The sequence below is a fragment of the Aythya fuligula genome, chromosome Z, assembly GCF_009819795.1.
Source record: "Aythya fuligula isolate bAytFul2 chromosome Z, bAytFul2.pri, whole genome shotgun sequence".
NCBI classification, from domain to species: domain Eukaryota; kingdom Metazoa; phylum Chordata; class Aves; order Anseriformes; family Anatidae; genus Aythya; species Aythya fuligula.
The window spans coordinates 57,661,148-57,678,948 of NC_045593.1; the positions used below are offsets into that span (position 1 = coordinate 57,661,148).

Consider the following 17,801-nt stretch of genomic DNA (forward strand, 5'->3'; position numbering starts at 1 on the left):
CAGAGCAAGCTTTTCAGTCAGACACATAACTATTAATTGTTGTACAAACCAATATGGTAAGACATTTCCCCAAACCCACAAAGGATAGTTCAAGGAAAAAAATCTGAGTAGTAGCATAATGTCATAATTCGCATAACAGATATTACAATACCATTATCTTCTGAATGTTTTGTGTAAATGGCTCTACATACTCTTATTTGGAGTGGCAAAGACATTGGAGACTTCAACTAAAAGTCTTGTTTGATTATGAGCTTGAAAAAACAAGTATTTGCATGAAGCATGGACATATATATACCTTTTTTCAACAACTTATCACATTAATGTTTTCAGTGATTCTGGTCACTGTTCTTGAATTGACCAAGCATCCGGCTAAATTCAAAAATAGAAAGTGTGCTACAAAATCCTAGACATTTTGGGAAGGGTCTAATTTTCACATCTGCCAGACTTCGTTACTTATATGGTTGTTACTTTACCCCCCTATGCTACCTAAATTTATTTTTTATCTCCATAGCCTTGCCCAAAAGAAGACATGCAGCACTTTCATTGTCTTTTGATTTGCTAAGATTACCACATATCCTTTGAATACAGTTTAATTTTCATCAATTTCTCACTGTAATGATCATAAAGATATATTGTACATAAAAGCAGAAGCGAAAAGCTGTTGTGCTAATGCATTTCAGTTGTTTGTATTAGAACAGGCCAGATGAGTGGACATTTATTAGCAAACAAGCTTGTTTCTTCATTAATGCTATCCATTAAATCGATAATGGAAATATGTTAATCCTTTTAACATTTTACTTGCTCTTTTTCCTGACTGCTAAGAATTCTAGTTACGAGTTTCACTGTGCCAAGGACAGACCAGTCTTTTCCAGACACTTACCCTCTGACAGCATGAATAAGTCTCAGTGATGGATAGGCGGTTCGCACTTTCAATTTATTCTTAAGGATTAATGCATTAACCCACTCCACATGCTTCTCTCCGCCTTTGACCATGAAAGCAGGGATCCAAAGGACACTGTCATTCAGCATGGATAGTCTATGCACAAATTTTTCTCTGTCACTCTCATTCCGAAAGCCTCCAAATGCTCTTTGTACAACTGATGGGTTCATGGTAATAAAATCAGATTTAGTTCCCACATCTGCAGCAAACTCCACCACAGGAGCTAGATTGCACCTGAAGAGGAAGAAATCAATGGAAAATGAAAATAAATATGAAATATTAACTCAGAAAAATGTATGCTTGAAAGAAAAGCTGAAAATGAACAGGCAAGTCCATTTCAATCTACATGAAGGAAAGCTACCAGTGGTAATAGGTGTGATAGCATATAGCATTTTACCACCTTGAACGCTCTTTAGACTTTTTTTTTTAAACATTGAATGTAAGTAATTCTGTGATGAAGACAGCTTTCTGTACAACTGAAAGCCATGTAATCATGCTTTAACATGCATCGCCAGCTGGAGTATGCCTTCTAACACCTGTTACCTGTCATTAGCATTCATTGGTCGTCTTGTTACCAATTGCTCACAGTCTTAAAGGAAACCAAATCAGCCAATTAAGGTATAATTTATACAGGTTAGTCGTTGCATTTTTGTACAATAGAGTATTTAAATATCATTTACAAATTAATTTTAGCCCGCGATAAAGTTTATGTTGTTGTTTGTTTTCTATTTTAGATTATCACTGCAACTGAGGATGTTTTGAAATTTAGCTTTTATTTCATTTCACTTCTCCATAAGCAGCACTGGAGGCAGGTTGCAAAATGTAATTCAGAAACTAATTGTGATTTTTGTGATGAGCTTGACCCAACCAAAACAAATCACTTCCAGAACATCTTCAGTGAATTCACCTATAGCTGATATCCACCAAATCTGAATCTTGGCATACTATTTTCACAATTTAGCAAACTGTTAGGTTAAAGGATGCTAAGAAGCGATATTAGATCTAGGTCTTTTGAAACATCTGCATGCTACCAAGTACAGTGGTTTTTTTTTTTTGTTCTGCAATTCTTTTCTGGCACTGTGAACTTTTTACTTAAGCTTAATCCTTTAGCATCTTCAGCATCTTCTAATGGCCAATCTTCATCTGATATAAAAATAACTCAAGTCAGCAGGGTGATACTAACACCATCTAGCTGTGGATGATAATGCTAATTCCTCAGAACAACATTTTTATTCTGTAATTGCGACGTAAAGTGGTCCAGTCTTCTTCAGAAATAAATGTTCTTAACACTATAAACCCTACATATGCTGAGGAGATAAAGCTGTTCAAGTTTCTGATGACATATGAGCAGATGTAAGTTTTCTTAGCAAATGGATTTATGTTCTTCTGTATTTTTACATATCTGTTCCACAAACCCTCTGCATGTATTACAGGCTGCTAAGAGTCTTCTAGAAAATGATTGTTAGGGCACACACACACACAAAACAAAACAAAAATTTTTACTAGCTTTGAAAATTGTTGTGAAAACATTAACATGTGAACCTTTAATCTAGAGTTCTCAAAAGTTTTGTGTTTCATAAAATCTAAAAATAATCAGACAGAAAACTTAAAATCAACCCATGAAATTCAATGAATTACTGTGGCTCTTTAAAATGTCTCTTCTAAGGATGGACTGTTCAACATAGGATTCTTGCCCAGCAGGATTTTTTTTCAGCACAGTCAGTTACATGCAGGTGACAACATCTATTACTTACAAACATGAGACAGAGCTTAACATTGCAAAGCTCTCTCTTTGTTCAACTTTGAGAAGAACCTATGCACAAATATAATCTTGTTTAAAAAGCTGTGCATTATATTTATAGTGTGCACAAATAACATAGGCCATATGATTCTAATATGATTATTTCTTTGGACAGCTCTTTTCTTACCTGTCAACAGAATTAGTGCCTAAATCTTTTTTTTTTTTTTTTCTTTCCAGTTTAAAAGCATGTGCAGTTTTAAAGCAGTGTTTCACTGTAAATTCAAATAGAGCCTAAAAAAAATATCAAACACAAGGTCTACCTGCAATGCATGTCATTACTGTTTCAACAGTAGTATGTTTAATATCAACTACTGTATTTTAGAAAGGTTTACAGCATGTATCTAGCAGCATACATTCTTAACATGCTGTATATTCAGATTTTTCAGGTAGAAAATAAAAGAAAGCAAATAGCAAATGTACTCTATAACAATGGGGTTGTTTAAAAACTTTTTTTTTTTTTCCAATCTTATGCACCATATTTTTCAAGCTTCAGTGTCTCACGTTGAATACCTGATTACAGAATTAATCAGGTATTAAGACATTTTAAAAATATAAAAATAAGACATTTTCTATTCCAAATACTGAGCACCTCTTAGCATATGATCTTTCAAAAATTCAAGTATACAAATACGTATTTGTAGTAGTACGGAAGTTTAAAATGATGTGGTAATAAAGTACATGTGAACTTTGTAAGGCTTTGTTTGCAAAGAAGTAACTAGCTGCTGTTACCCTGCCAGTGCTGACATTGTTAATTCAGTAGAACGCAAATACAAGATAAGCTTTACAGTACTTTCTAGCTGTGTTAAGAAAATAAACACTACCATATCAGTTGTAGTTGACCAAGAAATAAGAGCATTACTTTCATTAAGCCACTCCTAATTTTCTTAGAGTTTACTTCCTTCAATGAATAATTCTAGTGCTCATTAAATTAGAAGCATCAGAATTCAATATTTACTTCATATTTATCTACAGAGTTGGAAAATATTAGTTCCAGTAATTCTTCAGTAGGGAGTAAACAGAACTGTTACGTCAGATGTGTTTCCATATGTATTCAAGGGTTTGTGTAACTTTAACACTCATCCTAAACTGCTAGTACCAGATTATACATATTTCCAGATGAGTGCTAGAAAATTTCATAGAAAGGATTGTTTCAGTGCTAATAACACTGGCTATTGTGTATTTGCTTGTACACCTGAGTATATGTTGATAGTTTTTGTTACCTGTTTCTGAGCTTTGATCTCCAATATACCTTTATGCTATACTATAGCTTCATACAATTGTGGCAATTTTTATTTAAATTGCTAGTAGATATCAATAATCTCACATTGCCAATTCCCAGGACTCTTTCATTAAAAAAAAAAATAATAATCCTATACATGGACACACATAAACATATACTTATTTTCTATTAAGTAAGTAAAGAAGTTTATTAACTCAGCAGCTCTGAGTTAATGTAATGCCCTACCCTGCTTATATTCTTTAATTCCAGCTCATTTGTGGTAAGGCACAAAACACCAAGTATATTCACAAGAGAGATGAGTAGGTGAGGGGGGCTTTGCAGCACAGTTTTGCCATTAAGTGCCTGGGAATTTGTACAGAATAAATAAAACCTTTTTTTTTTTTTTTTTTTTTAATTATTTTTATTAGTATTAAGTTGTCATTGCTATACCAAATCCAGCAGGAAGTATAGAAGACTGTCATTTACTGAGTTTCCGCTTTTCACATGCTGGGTTATTGACACTTTGAAACTACAATACTGCTTAAAATTTGACCCCAAAACACAATTTTCTGCAATATACCATTATTTTCCATGACATACATACCCTTTCATTCTGAAAATACTTTGGCATTGCCTTCACCTAAGCCAACCCAAGAAAGCAGACTACAGGTCACAGCTAAGCAGAACAAACTTACTGCAAAGTTACTCATACTGAGATCATAGGAACATGTTGAAATTAATAGCCACACATAGCACTGAAGACCTGACTTGGGCAATTACAAAAATAGCTGTAAACATGAGCATTGAGCATATCCATCACATTATATGATGGCTTGTAGGACTCCTTCTCCTGAGCCCAAGCTATTGACTGTTTACAGAGAAAATGATGAAATGCTGCTTGCCCCAGCAAAAACAACTTTGCAAAATAATGATTTTCTTGAGATCCTTTTCCTTTTTCACTGTTGTTGTTATTTTGTTTTGTTTTCCCATAAAATTAATTGTAAGTGTATTCTTTAAAACTAACAGGCTATGGATAATATAATATATATACATAATATATATTATATATATATATAAGCATTTATATATACATATAAACAGAAGCTCTAGCTACATCATTTTTACCTTTCACTAATATAATGACTAATTGCTTCCCTATTTCTTCTAAGCGCTCTTCTTCAGAAGTGTTCAGACATTGGTCTAATGAGACAAAAAGAAAAGCTGAGAGAGGGATTTAGGACAAAACCTAAATGGGAAATGTTCATAGTTATAGAATACAAGGGAATGGCACAAAACTGCACCAGGGCACAATCAGGCTGGAAATTAGGAAAAACTTCTTCACCATGAGATTGATCAAACACTGGAACAGGCTTCCTAGGGTGGTGGTTGATGTGCCAAGCCTGTCAGTGTTCAAGAGACATTTGGATAACGTATGAGCATGTGTACATGCTCATACATGTGTATAAGTATATGCATGTGTATATGGGTTTATAAAAGTAATTTCTTATTGAATTACCGTTCTAAACTCAGATCCTTAAATCACCTCCTATATTACCTAATTAATAGTTAACTTCCTTAAAATAAAAAATAAAAAAATTGTTGTTCCAAAGTTGGAATGTTAAATGCTTATGCACACTGCTTGAGCCATCATTGTGCAACTGCAGCCCAGAAGGCCAACTGCATCCTGGACTGCATCAACAGAGGAGTGAGGGCAGCACGGGAGGGAGGTGATTGTCCCCCTCTGCTCTGCCACTGTGAGGCTCCACTTGGAGTGCTACATCCAGGTCTGGGGCCCCCAGAATTAGAAAGATGTGGATCTGTTAGAGTGGGTCCAGAGGAGGGCCACAGGGATGATCAGAGGGCTGGAGCACTTCTACTGTGAAGGCAAGCTGAAGGAGTTGGGGTTGTTCATCCTGGAAAAGAGAAGGCTCTGGGGAGACCTTACAACGGCCTTCCAGAACCTAAGGGGGCCTGCAGGAAAGCTGGGGAAGGAATCTTTGTGAGGGAGTGTAGTGATAAGACAAGGGGGATGGTTTTAAACTAAAAGAGGGTAGATTTAAATTTGAAGTCAGGAGGAAATTCTTCACTCAGAGCATGGTGAGGCACTAGAACAAGTTGCCCAGAGAACCTGTGGATGCCTCATCCCTGGAGGTGTTCAAGGCCAGGTTGAGATGGGGTTTTGAGCAACCTGGTCTGGTGGGAGGTGTCCCTGCCTATGGCAGGGGGTTGGAAGTGGATGATATTTAAGGTCCCTTCCAACCCAAACCATTCTATGATTCTGTGATTACAGAATGTATCCAGTATTGTGGTCTAACAGTAGGTAGCAACAGGTGTTATGGAGTCAAACACTTTGCTCTGTCAGCACATAAGAATACATCTCTGCATTGGTGTTCTGTCCCCACAACAGGCTTCCTGGTGCAGCATGGAAGTTACAGTAGGGTTAGCAGGGTTCTCCTGAGGTGGAGGCTACTCATGTCTATGGGAGGCCACTTAAAGCACTGAATAAGAACATTTGAAGGCCATATTCGTTTAGCACTTTGATGCTAACAAAGGAAACTAGAGGCCAAAAAGGAGCTGACACATTTAAGAGCTGAAAACAGTCTAATGAGATAGTAATGACATTATTCAAGGAAGAGTCATGTTTTGAACTAAGTCTGTTTAACTGGCAACTTCTCTTTCAACAGATCTGCTTTCTTTGTCTTTGACTGCACTGGCACAATGGTAATGCTCCAAGTAAGGAACATTAAATAAATATTTGGATATAAAAGCTGTTACTTACATGTAACAACAACAGCAAAAAATTAGTTTCAAAATGTAACTAAATTAATACCCTCAATCTTATGCTTCTGACAAATTTACAACTGTTTTTTTTTTTCCTATAAATTTAAGGAACAACACAGAAAAAAGAAGGTACTGCCACTCTTCACTTAGATATTAAGATTAGCAGAGATGTAGAGAATTTTAAGCTATTCTCCTGAAATGAAAAAACACATCCCAGAGTACAGTTAGCAGGTCAGTCCTTTTCTTCTTTTTCTCTCTTCCTTTTTCTTCTTGAACAGAGCTGCTAACTGTGGCTGCTCACATCACAATTGCTCGCTCACAAAAAGAAGACATCAGGAAGGAAGTGGGATGGGTTATCTTCCTCAGTGCACAGGATCAAACAACAAACATATTAAGAAGCAATTAAATACTAATATCTTCTTGTGGCTGTTCCTTGTCAAACAGCTCTACAGCAGTCAAGCAACTTCAGTCCACATGTGTTAGATATTTCAGCTGTGTTCTCCACATAGGCTAACTAAAATGAAAGGGACTTTTCCAGAAGTATTGTCATAAAACAAAAACACAGGATTCCACTACTTATTTACCCTTTTTATTTTTTAAGTAAAAAAAAAAAAAAAAAAAAAAAACCCCACCCTGTAACTCTATTTCATGTCTGCCTTTGCAAAGTTCCTGTCAAGAACACCAAATTAAAAAAAAAAAAAAAAAAAAAAAAGGAGGGAAAGGAATGGAGATGAAGGAAGGAGCAGGGAGAATATGTTTCCTCTGATCTTTGGCATCATTTGAATCAGAACCAAAAGCTGAACTGTATTTCTGAATTTATTATGGTACTTCTTGGCTGTTAGAAGTAATTCCAATAATCTGAAAATTATTACTTGGCAATGTTTAGTATCATGGTTTTACATCACATATCTAGAACAATTTTATTTTTCAGAAAGTTCTACTTAACTACTGCATTACAAAATGTACCACTTACCATAACTAGCTCATCTGTTCTGTAATAGGTAACACAGATGGCAGAGCCCTGGCTTGAGAGTTCTGGCATGAGAAAGTGGAGATGATGGGAGGGTAAATCTTATTTAAATCTCAGATAGAATGAGCACCATATATCTGAACCAACAGGTAAAGAAGAAGCTGCTGAAACAAGAAGCAGCTGAAAACAACACCATGTGAAAAACAGCTGCTGCAAAAGAACGGTGCCTTTCATACATTTTGTGTAGACAGGTTAATTATCTTATATTTTAATTCTAATTTACATTATGAAGTCAGATTTTAGAATGCTTCAGAGCTTTTTCTGGGTATAGTATCAACATCTATCTACATCCAAAAAAAAAAAAAAAAAAAAAAAAAAAAACAGTAAAAGGAAATAGTTATGAGAAACAGGAAAGTAGTTTATAGTCATCACTGTTTTTTTATTTTATTTATTTATTTATTTATTTTTACAGCAAAGTCTGTTTCCTATTTTAACTTGATGGTTCACATTTTCTACTGTCAAAGGAAGCATGACTTTACTAAACTTGTGGAACTAATCCATTTTATCCTGTCAGAAGACGTCCCTAGACTCTTGATTTTTGATGCCATGAGAACAAAATAAAACCCTATGTGACCAAGTGACTAAAAAGAGGCCACTTTAAAATCTTCAGTAAATACAGTAAATCTGCTTATGTTGACAAGATATTACCTGACTTGCAAAAATTACTTATTTATGCACTTTCAGAAATATCTAAAGAAGACTTGCATTGTGTTACTTGTAAATTTGTTGGATTGCAGGCATGCTTATTATTTGCCTCTAGTTTAGATGTCTATTTTTAAATCTTCTTATTGAAGTATTCTAATTATCTTGTGTCTTCGTTGGATCACTGTTCTTTTATAAGCATTGTTAAACAGAAAGTTGGAATGTCTCAAAGAACAATGGCCAATTAGCAACTTTGGATGACTTTCAAGACACTAATTTAAGCCTGATAGCATCTGCCAGAATATTAGGTACTGACTACCTTCTTTACTCTTGGAAAAGAATATATTCTCTGTCTTGATTAGTTATAACTAATATCTTCATATCACCTTTATAGAAACATTAAAATTTAGGATACTGGGGTTTATTGTACCTTATTGCAACTACTTCTGGATGTCTACCATGTCCTTTTCAATATCACAGACCTTCAACATCAGTTTAATCATGAAATCAATGGGATTAATCATGTTGGATCTAGCATTAGAGCTCTTGTTCTAAGAAAAAACTCTCTCTCAAACACATGTACTTATGCTTCAGATTTTATTAGAGAAGAACATAAAATACTATCAAAATCATCTGGACTATATCTTTAACAAATAGCATACTTTTCACAGCATACTTTTAATCGCACTTAGGCATAATGTAGTCAGCATCATGAAGTTTTATATAAATGTTGTTTATCATTCTACACACCTGGCTGCACTGATGATTTTCTTCGTATGTACATTAACTGTTTTTCAGAACAATGTCAGGTGGTAAGTAGAATAAGTACATTTTAATCCTAGAAAAATCAGGTGAAAGCAAAAAGAGTAACTGTGTGCCATGCTACAATTTAATATCAGAATCCTAAAAGCCAACGGTAAACGGTTATGAAGGGCACTGGTACTATTAGATCATTTGGTTTCATATGATACATACAACTTTTTTTCTGAACAGAAGAGTGTCCTGGTTTCAGTTAGCACAGAATTAATTTTCTTCCTAGTAGCTGGTGGAATGCTGTGTTTTGGCTTAGAATGAGAAGAGTGCTGATAACACCCCGATGCTTTAATTGTTGCAGAGCAGTGCTTATACTAAGCCAAGGACATCTCAGCCTTTGCTCTGTCCTGCCAACGGGCAGGCTGGGGGGTGCAGTAAGAGCTGGGAGGGGACAGACCCAGGACAGGTGACCCAAACTAGCCAAAGGGGTATTCCATACCATCTGACGTCATGCTAAACAATATATAGGGGTGGCTAGCCGGGGGGAGGGGGCCGGACTGCTCGGGGTTAGGCTGGGCATCGGTCAGCGGGTGGTGAGCAATTGCATTGTGCATCACTTGTTTGTACATACTATTATTACTTTCGTATTATCACCATTGTATCATCATTATTATTATTGTTATTATTATTTTTGTTATTTTTTTTTTCCTGTCTTATTAAACTGTCTTTATCTCAACTCACGGGCTTCACTTTCCATTTCTCTCCCCCGTCCCAGAGAGGGAGGGGGGAGGGTGAGCGAACGGCTGCGTGGTGTTTAGCTGCCGGTCGGGTTAAACCACGACAAAGAGGAATACGGGAAACTATAACTTTGAAGGATGCTTTGCCTTTCTCTTCAAGTTGGAATACAAATAAATTTCATGCTCTTTACTTTGAACAGTTAAGTCATACATGTATACCATCCAAATATACATAAATAATTATATAGGTTGACCATGGCGAATTGGTGAACTTTGTGATGTTCAAAGTATTATTTGTAAATCCAAAACGTTATCTGTATTAGAACTGTCTACGGATTGCAGTATCAAAGATGTGCTATTATCCTCAAGACTAACTACTTCTTATACTGATTGCTTTACCTACTCACACACCCAATGCTTTATCTTTCAAGTATAAAAGCATGACCTGCAGCTGTAACTTTCTAATGTTCCTATTAAGTTTTATTATTCATACACAGATCTTACAGAATCTTACCTTTACTCCATATGGTTTAAATTAATTAAAAGCTCCCAAGATATCACTACCTAGCTTCATGTCAACTTAAACATGGGGAAGAAAATGCATCTAACTTCAATGAAATTTAACTCATGATTTAGGTAAAAGAACATGCTTGAATTGATACTTTCTGAATGGCATTCCTGAGTTTACCTTCTCAAATAAATTTTCCTCTACAAAATCAAATGTATTAACTTCTCTGAAGTTCTGTCAAATGAATTACATTTAACTTATAAGAAAGTACAAAACCATGCCATAGGGTAAAAGATATTAAAAAATGTGGTATACATGTATATTTGTGGCTTCCTTCTGCAATAATTATGCTAATTTGAAAGACCAGTTCTGGTACAAGCAAAAAAACATTAAAAAAATGAATGAGTAGCTTGCTATTGTTTCAGTTGCTAGTATACTTTTCAAATCAAATACAGCTTTCAAGTGTATAACCTATTTTGATTTAAGTAGTGAAAAACTGTAATTTTTCTTTTTGGTATCTTTTTGATATATATATACATATCATATTTTGATATATATATACTTATGATGAAAGATGGTGGTAAATATGTGTATATATGTATATATATGTATATACGTATATATATACACATATATGTATATATTTACCACCATCTTTCTTTCATGTGAGAAGAAGTAGTTGTTATTACAGATTACTTTTCTGTATTGTATTCTAACACTGCCCTTCCACCCTTCTCATAGCAAACTAATGGAAACTTCTGCTCCAAAATCAAGGGGACCTATCTTTTGCCTAACCTCCTCTAACTGAAACCAGTTACTCCTATTCATTTCTTATTAACATGTGAAGTTGTGAAGTCCACTGGTATTGCACTGTGCAAACTTGACAGATACATGAATAAAAAGTGAAGCATATCTACTATTTTTTCCCAAACTTACATTTCTAGAGCAATATAAAAACACTTAACATGTGTGGCTTCCAGTTACCTTAATGGCAGCCGTCTGGTCAGCATCAATAGATCAAACTGAAATTTTACCTAATGATGCATAGTTGTAACGTAGTAATTTACTAAGCCATCTCAATTGGCTAAGAAATATATATTTTTTTTGATAGAGAACATTTTGCATTTATTTCACCATGGCTTCCATAAGAATGATTATTTTGTTTGTAATAAAAAAACAACAAGCAGCAAAAATAAGTAGCATGAATCTCTCTCCTCTACCCACGTGTGCCTGTTGTTTTACTTTCACTGTAAAAATAATCCTTCTGTAAAAAAAATACAGGAATATATTCAAATTTGGGGAATTCCACAGTGAAGGATACAGTTTAGCATTAATTGCTCAATATACATTTCAGGGATTATCTGAAAGTATCTCAAGTTAATGCATTTCTCCTAGATTTTGCCCAAGAAGCAGAGCAGGTTGCATCATCAAAAGCTGAAGAAAACTCACCTTATAACAAAATCATGGCTATCAATCTCTTTTCCACACCCACTGTCCAGAAGGATGCCAGAATTTCCAACAACTGCACAGGTTTTAAATCGGCGATTCTTCATTGGGGAAACCTCAGGGAGAAGGCTGTGCAAATCCTGAGAAATGTTTAGGGTGCGACGTCTGTCCAGTACATAATGGATTACATCTCCTGGCTTGAAGCTGCTTTTGACCACTGAGACATCTCTTTCAGCATCCAAGAATCGAAGTATACTCTTCCTGGGTTGACAAAAAAAAATGCACAGATAAGAAACAGAATTCACTGCTAATCTAATAGTAACAAAGACTGTACAGAGCATATAACACAATGTAGAAGGTATCATCAGACAGACTATGGTCACTCCTCATGTTCTAGAATGGAGTTAGAGAAAAGGTGTTCCAGGATTAAAATCTTGATTACAACATCACGTGTAAATACTGCAGTGAAAAATTTCAATCCCTCCATAGAGATGAAAGCACTTGGAGACCAAGGGAAGATGACTTTAAAAATTAGACAATATATACTATTTTAATGTTTTACAAAGCTTTGGAATATTCACCTATTTCCAAAAAGACTAGAGCAGTTTCTTTTCATAGAAACATGACAATTAAAAATATGATGTATTTATGAGTTTGGAAATAGATGTTTCACTGTAATCTCATGTCTCTCAAATCAGCTTGGTTCAGTAATGGTCCTGCTTTCTTATAATTCATTATTACACTATAAAGACACTGAGTTTATAACACACTGAGTTTATAACACACTGAGTTTAACATAAACTTACTACTAATTAACTGAACTTCAGCCAGAGTTATTCTAATTAACTTGAAATAAGAACACCTACTGTCTTTACACTGATTTAAGCAAAATCAGCTTAAAAACATGCTGCAAATTAAACTACTGCAGCTCAAGGTCTATTCATGCTGTTACCTGAACTCATAGAAACACTTCTTGAGAACTCAATCATTATTTTAAATCAGTTTAGCTCGATCCTCTAGCTTGCTTCTCTGCCATTAAATGTTTAAACTATTAACAGGGTTCAGACACACATGATCAAGATAACAGGGTTTAACAAGCTACCACAGATCAACTGCACTATAATTAAGCATTTGTATAGTCCCAGTGCACAGCAAACAACAGGTTAAGTGCGCATACTTCAATGCCAGCTGAGAAAGTTAAATCATGGTAATTTGTACCTGCTTACGGGGTGGTAAAAGCTGAAGCACCTTAAGTACACCAGTTCAAAAAGACTTTTTTAATGACTGCAGCTACTTACAGACTGATACCTGCACTGGCAGCCTCCTGCAGGCTGCAGTACATGTCTGTCCCTGGGATAAAATGCTGTGAAAGTCCCCAGGCCAGAGCTGCAGGAGCCACTGTTAGCTCAGGATTGCAAATGAGCACAGCCTCATGCACCTGTGCCCACCTCTGCTCTGCAAAGCATGAACGTTTGTGAGCAGGCATGAGAATCACACCGGATCTTAAGCACACACTTAAGTCCACTAAACATATGTAATAGACAGGTCATGTTGAACTCAGGCAGGGTATCACTATGTGTTAATACAAATAGCATTTTTTTTTTCTCTGCAACACTAACTAGACAAGAAAAAGAGAAGTAACTTTACACTTTCCACTCCTGTCAGCAGGTAAAATGGGATTTAGAATAGAAAATTTGTTAAGTAACACAATGCTATTTTTACGTAATCAATTTTTAGAGCAGAACTTCCTTAGAGCAGATCAAAACAGGAAAAGATAACTAGAGATGCCACTCCAGCAGTTGCAACACCCACTGAGAGACATAAAGGGGAAATAATCTCATGCAAAAAGGGATGAACTATAGGAACACACCATGCCCACCAGCCAGCTCTTGTGTCATTGCCTTGAGAGGGAAGAATAAGTCTAACCCTTGCAGTTCCAGAAAGCACTCACTCTGGAATTGACCTTAAAAGCCATAAGGGAAATGAAACACGATAAAAATATATTTTTTTAAGTGTTTCCTCTCACTTCCTACACGAGGACAAGGGAGAAAAAAAAAAAAGGCCTGAGCTATCTTTTACAGCTGTCATGAATGAATCAGCATCAGAGCAAAGACAGCTTTCACTAAGGCATACATGGAACTCAGAATAATGGAGAAGGGTGGAGAATATTAAAATCCCGAGTACCAAAAACTTTTAGCAAATGGTGTAAAAGGCCATGCAAAGTGTTCTGTAAAGCAACGTAATGACCTCACTTCAGCCTGTAAGTTTAATGAAATTAAAATTCCCATGGGTTTGATAAGTTCATTTTGTGGGTACTCTGCAACAGATATAGAAATGGCTACAAAATGAAAAAAAGAAAAAAAAAAAAAAAAGTAATGACTTGCCTGATCTAAGAGTATTTTAAGTGATGAGAATTATTAATTACCACTCATTAAACAGGGATGCAGTTTCCAAAATGTCTAATGAATTTCTTTTTCAGTAAGATTTTGAGGTGAGCAAAAGTCATAGAATCTCAATATCATCTCCTATATTTTTAACCTGAAGTTGTCATTAGCACATTCAATTGAGTGCACAGATTTTACAGTGAACATAAGAAACAGTGTCAATAAGAGATTTGTAACAATGCTAGCATTAAAATTCATAATTACCTGGCTGTATCCAAGTATCTTTTAATACTAGAAGAAATATGATTATAAATGCAGATGCCTGTGTTATTGTTTTTAAGTTCCTCTGTGCTACTGACTCATCTGTACCATGGAGATAGCAGTACTTCCCGTTTTCATGTAAGTGTTGAGAAAAAAAAAACAACAACTATGGGATATAACAAAACCTAAAAGTATGAAACATACATGGGTGTCTCAATCAGTCTTGATTATGGTTAATAATAAAAACATGTTTAAATATCTATTCTGTTAATAGCGCAACAAGGTTATTCTGATTAAATGGATATAACAAAATAACTTAAAATAAGTGTTAATTCACATCCTGCTGCGTATAAAATTCAAAAGCAAGCTCAATTAGAGGAAGGAAAAAAACAGCATGATTTTTAGTGAACCTTGAAGAAAAAGTGCTAAATAAATGGAGCCTCTGCAACATTAAGCTAGAATGTGTAAAAAAATCCTGTTTTATCCAAGGTAGCCTTACAGTTTTATTTTGATTAATAAAACAATACCTGGGGCGTGGCCTGAGCCCTTTGTGGGCAGGTGAGGCAGATGTGGCTCATGCTGGATCCCAGCAGCTGTTTGCAACATGTTTATGTGACTCACAGAAACATGGTGTCACAACCTGTGGTTGGCCTGGGATTTTTCTTTCATGACCAAAACCAGATGTTCGTAATATTTAAATACTGAATACAACTACTGGTTATCCAATAAAGTACATGTTAACAGCATTTTCTTGAAATAGCTTTCCAAACAATATAAAGTGTATTATTCTGGGTCAAAGTGGTGACATCATTCTACCTACGTGCATTTTTCTAGTTTGATTTTGTATTCTTTGAACTACATGAGGCAATGGCTGCCTCACGTTCATTTGTCTCCGAACTGTGTGGTTAACAGAAAAAGAAAAAAAAAAAGAATCACTGAAACATTTAGCTTCTAGGATTGCAAATAGATTTCCAAGCAGTTTTCAAGAGCAATGACATACAGCCTCTCAGTACAGGCCAGAGTAGGCCACAACTCCGTCTCCACTTTTCCTGAGAAAATCCTTACTTCTGTACAAGGCAGTTCTGGAATGCCTTGATGCTGGAGTACCAGGGCTCATCTGGCCAGGAGCTCCAGCCATTTGGGAAAGCCTCTGACCAGCAACCTCAGCATCCAGGAAGCCTGGCTAGCTCACCACCCACCACATTATGGAAACAGAGAAGGACTGAACAACTACCCAGTCTACACCCTGCCTTGCTGAAGATATGAATTTATCAACTTCAGGCAGGCCCATGTTTACCTAACATATTCCTAACAGCCTCTCCAGTGGTGGAGACTCAGCAAACATGGCACCTATTTCACAGCTTCCCTATCCTTATTGGAGCACAATATTCTTAGTGCTTCCTTGCCACAACTGCAGCTGTTCTTTTTCCTTTCACTTTGTATGTGACAGATAATTATTCCTTACTATTGGCAACAGCCTTCATTTAACTGAGGCTAGGAAACCACCCAACTTAAAAAACAAACAAACAAACAAAAAACTTTTTGTTTTTTCAAGGACACGTATCTGTCTTTGACCTTCTCATTGCTCTCCTGCAGACTCTCTCCAACTGATTTACTCAGGCCTTTTAAACAACTTGGTTTTCCAAAGATTATATTCTAACCCTTGCAAGTCCTGATGTTGTTTCACATTCCCCACATGGAGAACAGAAAGCAGCTCTCAGCCATTGGTATCACCGAGAACTATGACCTAAGTAAAGTATACTTTTTTGCCAATGAAATGCTGCTTCCCTTGAACACATTTTCTTAGAACTCCCTTTCAGTTACGCTAAAGAGAATTACACATTCCTCCTTGGTCAGACCATAGTCAGGTGCACTCGCAGACCCCCTGTCACCTCAGGAGGCAAACAGGAGCTGGAGCAATCTACAGGGGCAGGCTGTGACTTTGTGTTATGTCCAAGTTCTTTCTTGTTTTGTTGTTTTTATTCAAGAACGCTAAAAATAATCCTGTCCCAAAGGAGTAGTGCTCTGCAACTCTGCTTGCCTTCAGCACTGAAAATGAAACTGATACATAAAGCCAAACTGTATTTGTAAAAGGAAAAAATGAATAGTTCGGTTTGATTAATTATCTTTCCTGTCCTGGACATCCTTTTTTATGTTCTCTCAATGCATACTGATCACAATGAGCCCCCTAACAAGCTAAGAACAGTTAGTTTTTTTAACCAGCTTTAACAGTGCAGTTCTGATTCTTGAACGCAACTGCATGGAAGATTTTTCACATGCTAACTAAACAAACTACATGTATCCAAATGATTTTATTTGCTTTGTAAGGCAACTAACCATAAATAATTATTTCAATTTCTAAATATTGTTTTGATAGTAACTAAACAGTCTGTTAAAGTGCTGATTTCATATCTCTCTTAAATTGAACCTAGGCTTTTCAAGTTTTAGATTTTTTGGGCTCTTTTGTTTGTTTGTTTGTTTTTGTACAACAAACCATACAAAATGTTTGTGATATTTAACTAGCAATAGTCCAGTGACGTCACATCCTCAGGACATTCCCATGTCCCACTGAAGTCACTGCAGACTTTTCCTTCCATTTAACTTTGAAAATTTTCAAAGATTTTGGTTTGTTAAAAAACACGCATAACTGCAAGTAACCAGGGGAATGTTCTGGGCAATCACCAGCCCCTGGAGGACCACACCTCCATAAGTGCTGTATTGTAATACAGCACTTATGGAGGTGTGGTACAGGCAGTTGCTGTCTGACTCCATCTCAGTTCCTCATGCCCTTTAGGGCACCCACGCTCTCCCTTGACCAGAAAGGTCACTTCCGTAGCTGAAGCATTTACTAATCAAGCTACAAATCTTCAGTGATTTCCAGAAAAAAAAAAAGAAAAACACAGCATGACACTACTGCTGCTTACCATATGAAGACCAGCCATATGCCAGCTTTTAATGAGTCAAAGGAAGCTGGAGTCAGAAGAAAGGAGTTGATGGAGTTAACCACCACAACTGACAGAGAACACTTAGTTTTCATTGACATAAGGAACTGAGGAGGAAAAAACCTTTAAGGTTTATTGTGACTATACCAGATTGGAAAGCCCCAGTTTGCACATCTTAGAGATGCAGAGGATCTGAAGGAAACAGCACAGCTGGCCCTAAGATGTTCATCAAAATGCTTCAAGCAATTTCACTGCTCCATTGCCAGTTCAGTCTTTACTGCTTGCACTTCAGCAACTTATCATTGCTGTTTCCTATTCATTTGAAAGACAAAAAATGATAATAATCAAAACCCTTCT

The 17,801-nt window shown here is 36.1% G+C and overlaps 1 protein-coding gene across 1 annotated transcript in view; it reads right to left on the minus strand.

Annotated features, from left to right (window-relative positions):
• ST8SIA4 (ST8 alpha-N-acetyl-neuraminide alpha-2,8-sialyltransferase 4) overlaps positions 1-17,801 on the minus strand; it is a 58,082-nt gene that overhangs the window by 31,251 nt on the left and 9,030 nt on the right. Inside the window, exons 3-4 of the mRNA XM_032206125.1 lie at positions 11,861-12,118; positions 881-1,174 (exon numbers count right to left, since the gene is read on the minus strand). Coding sequence (XP_032062016.1) covers positions 881-1,174; positions 11,861-12,118 — 552 coding nt within the window. The remainder of the gene's footprint in view (positions 1-880; positions 1,175-11,860; positions 12,119-17,801) is intronic.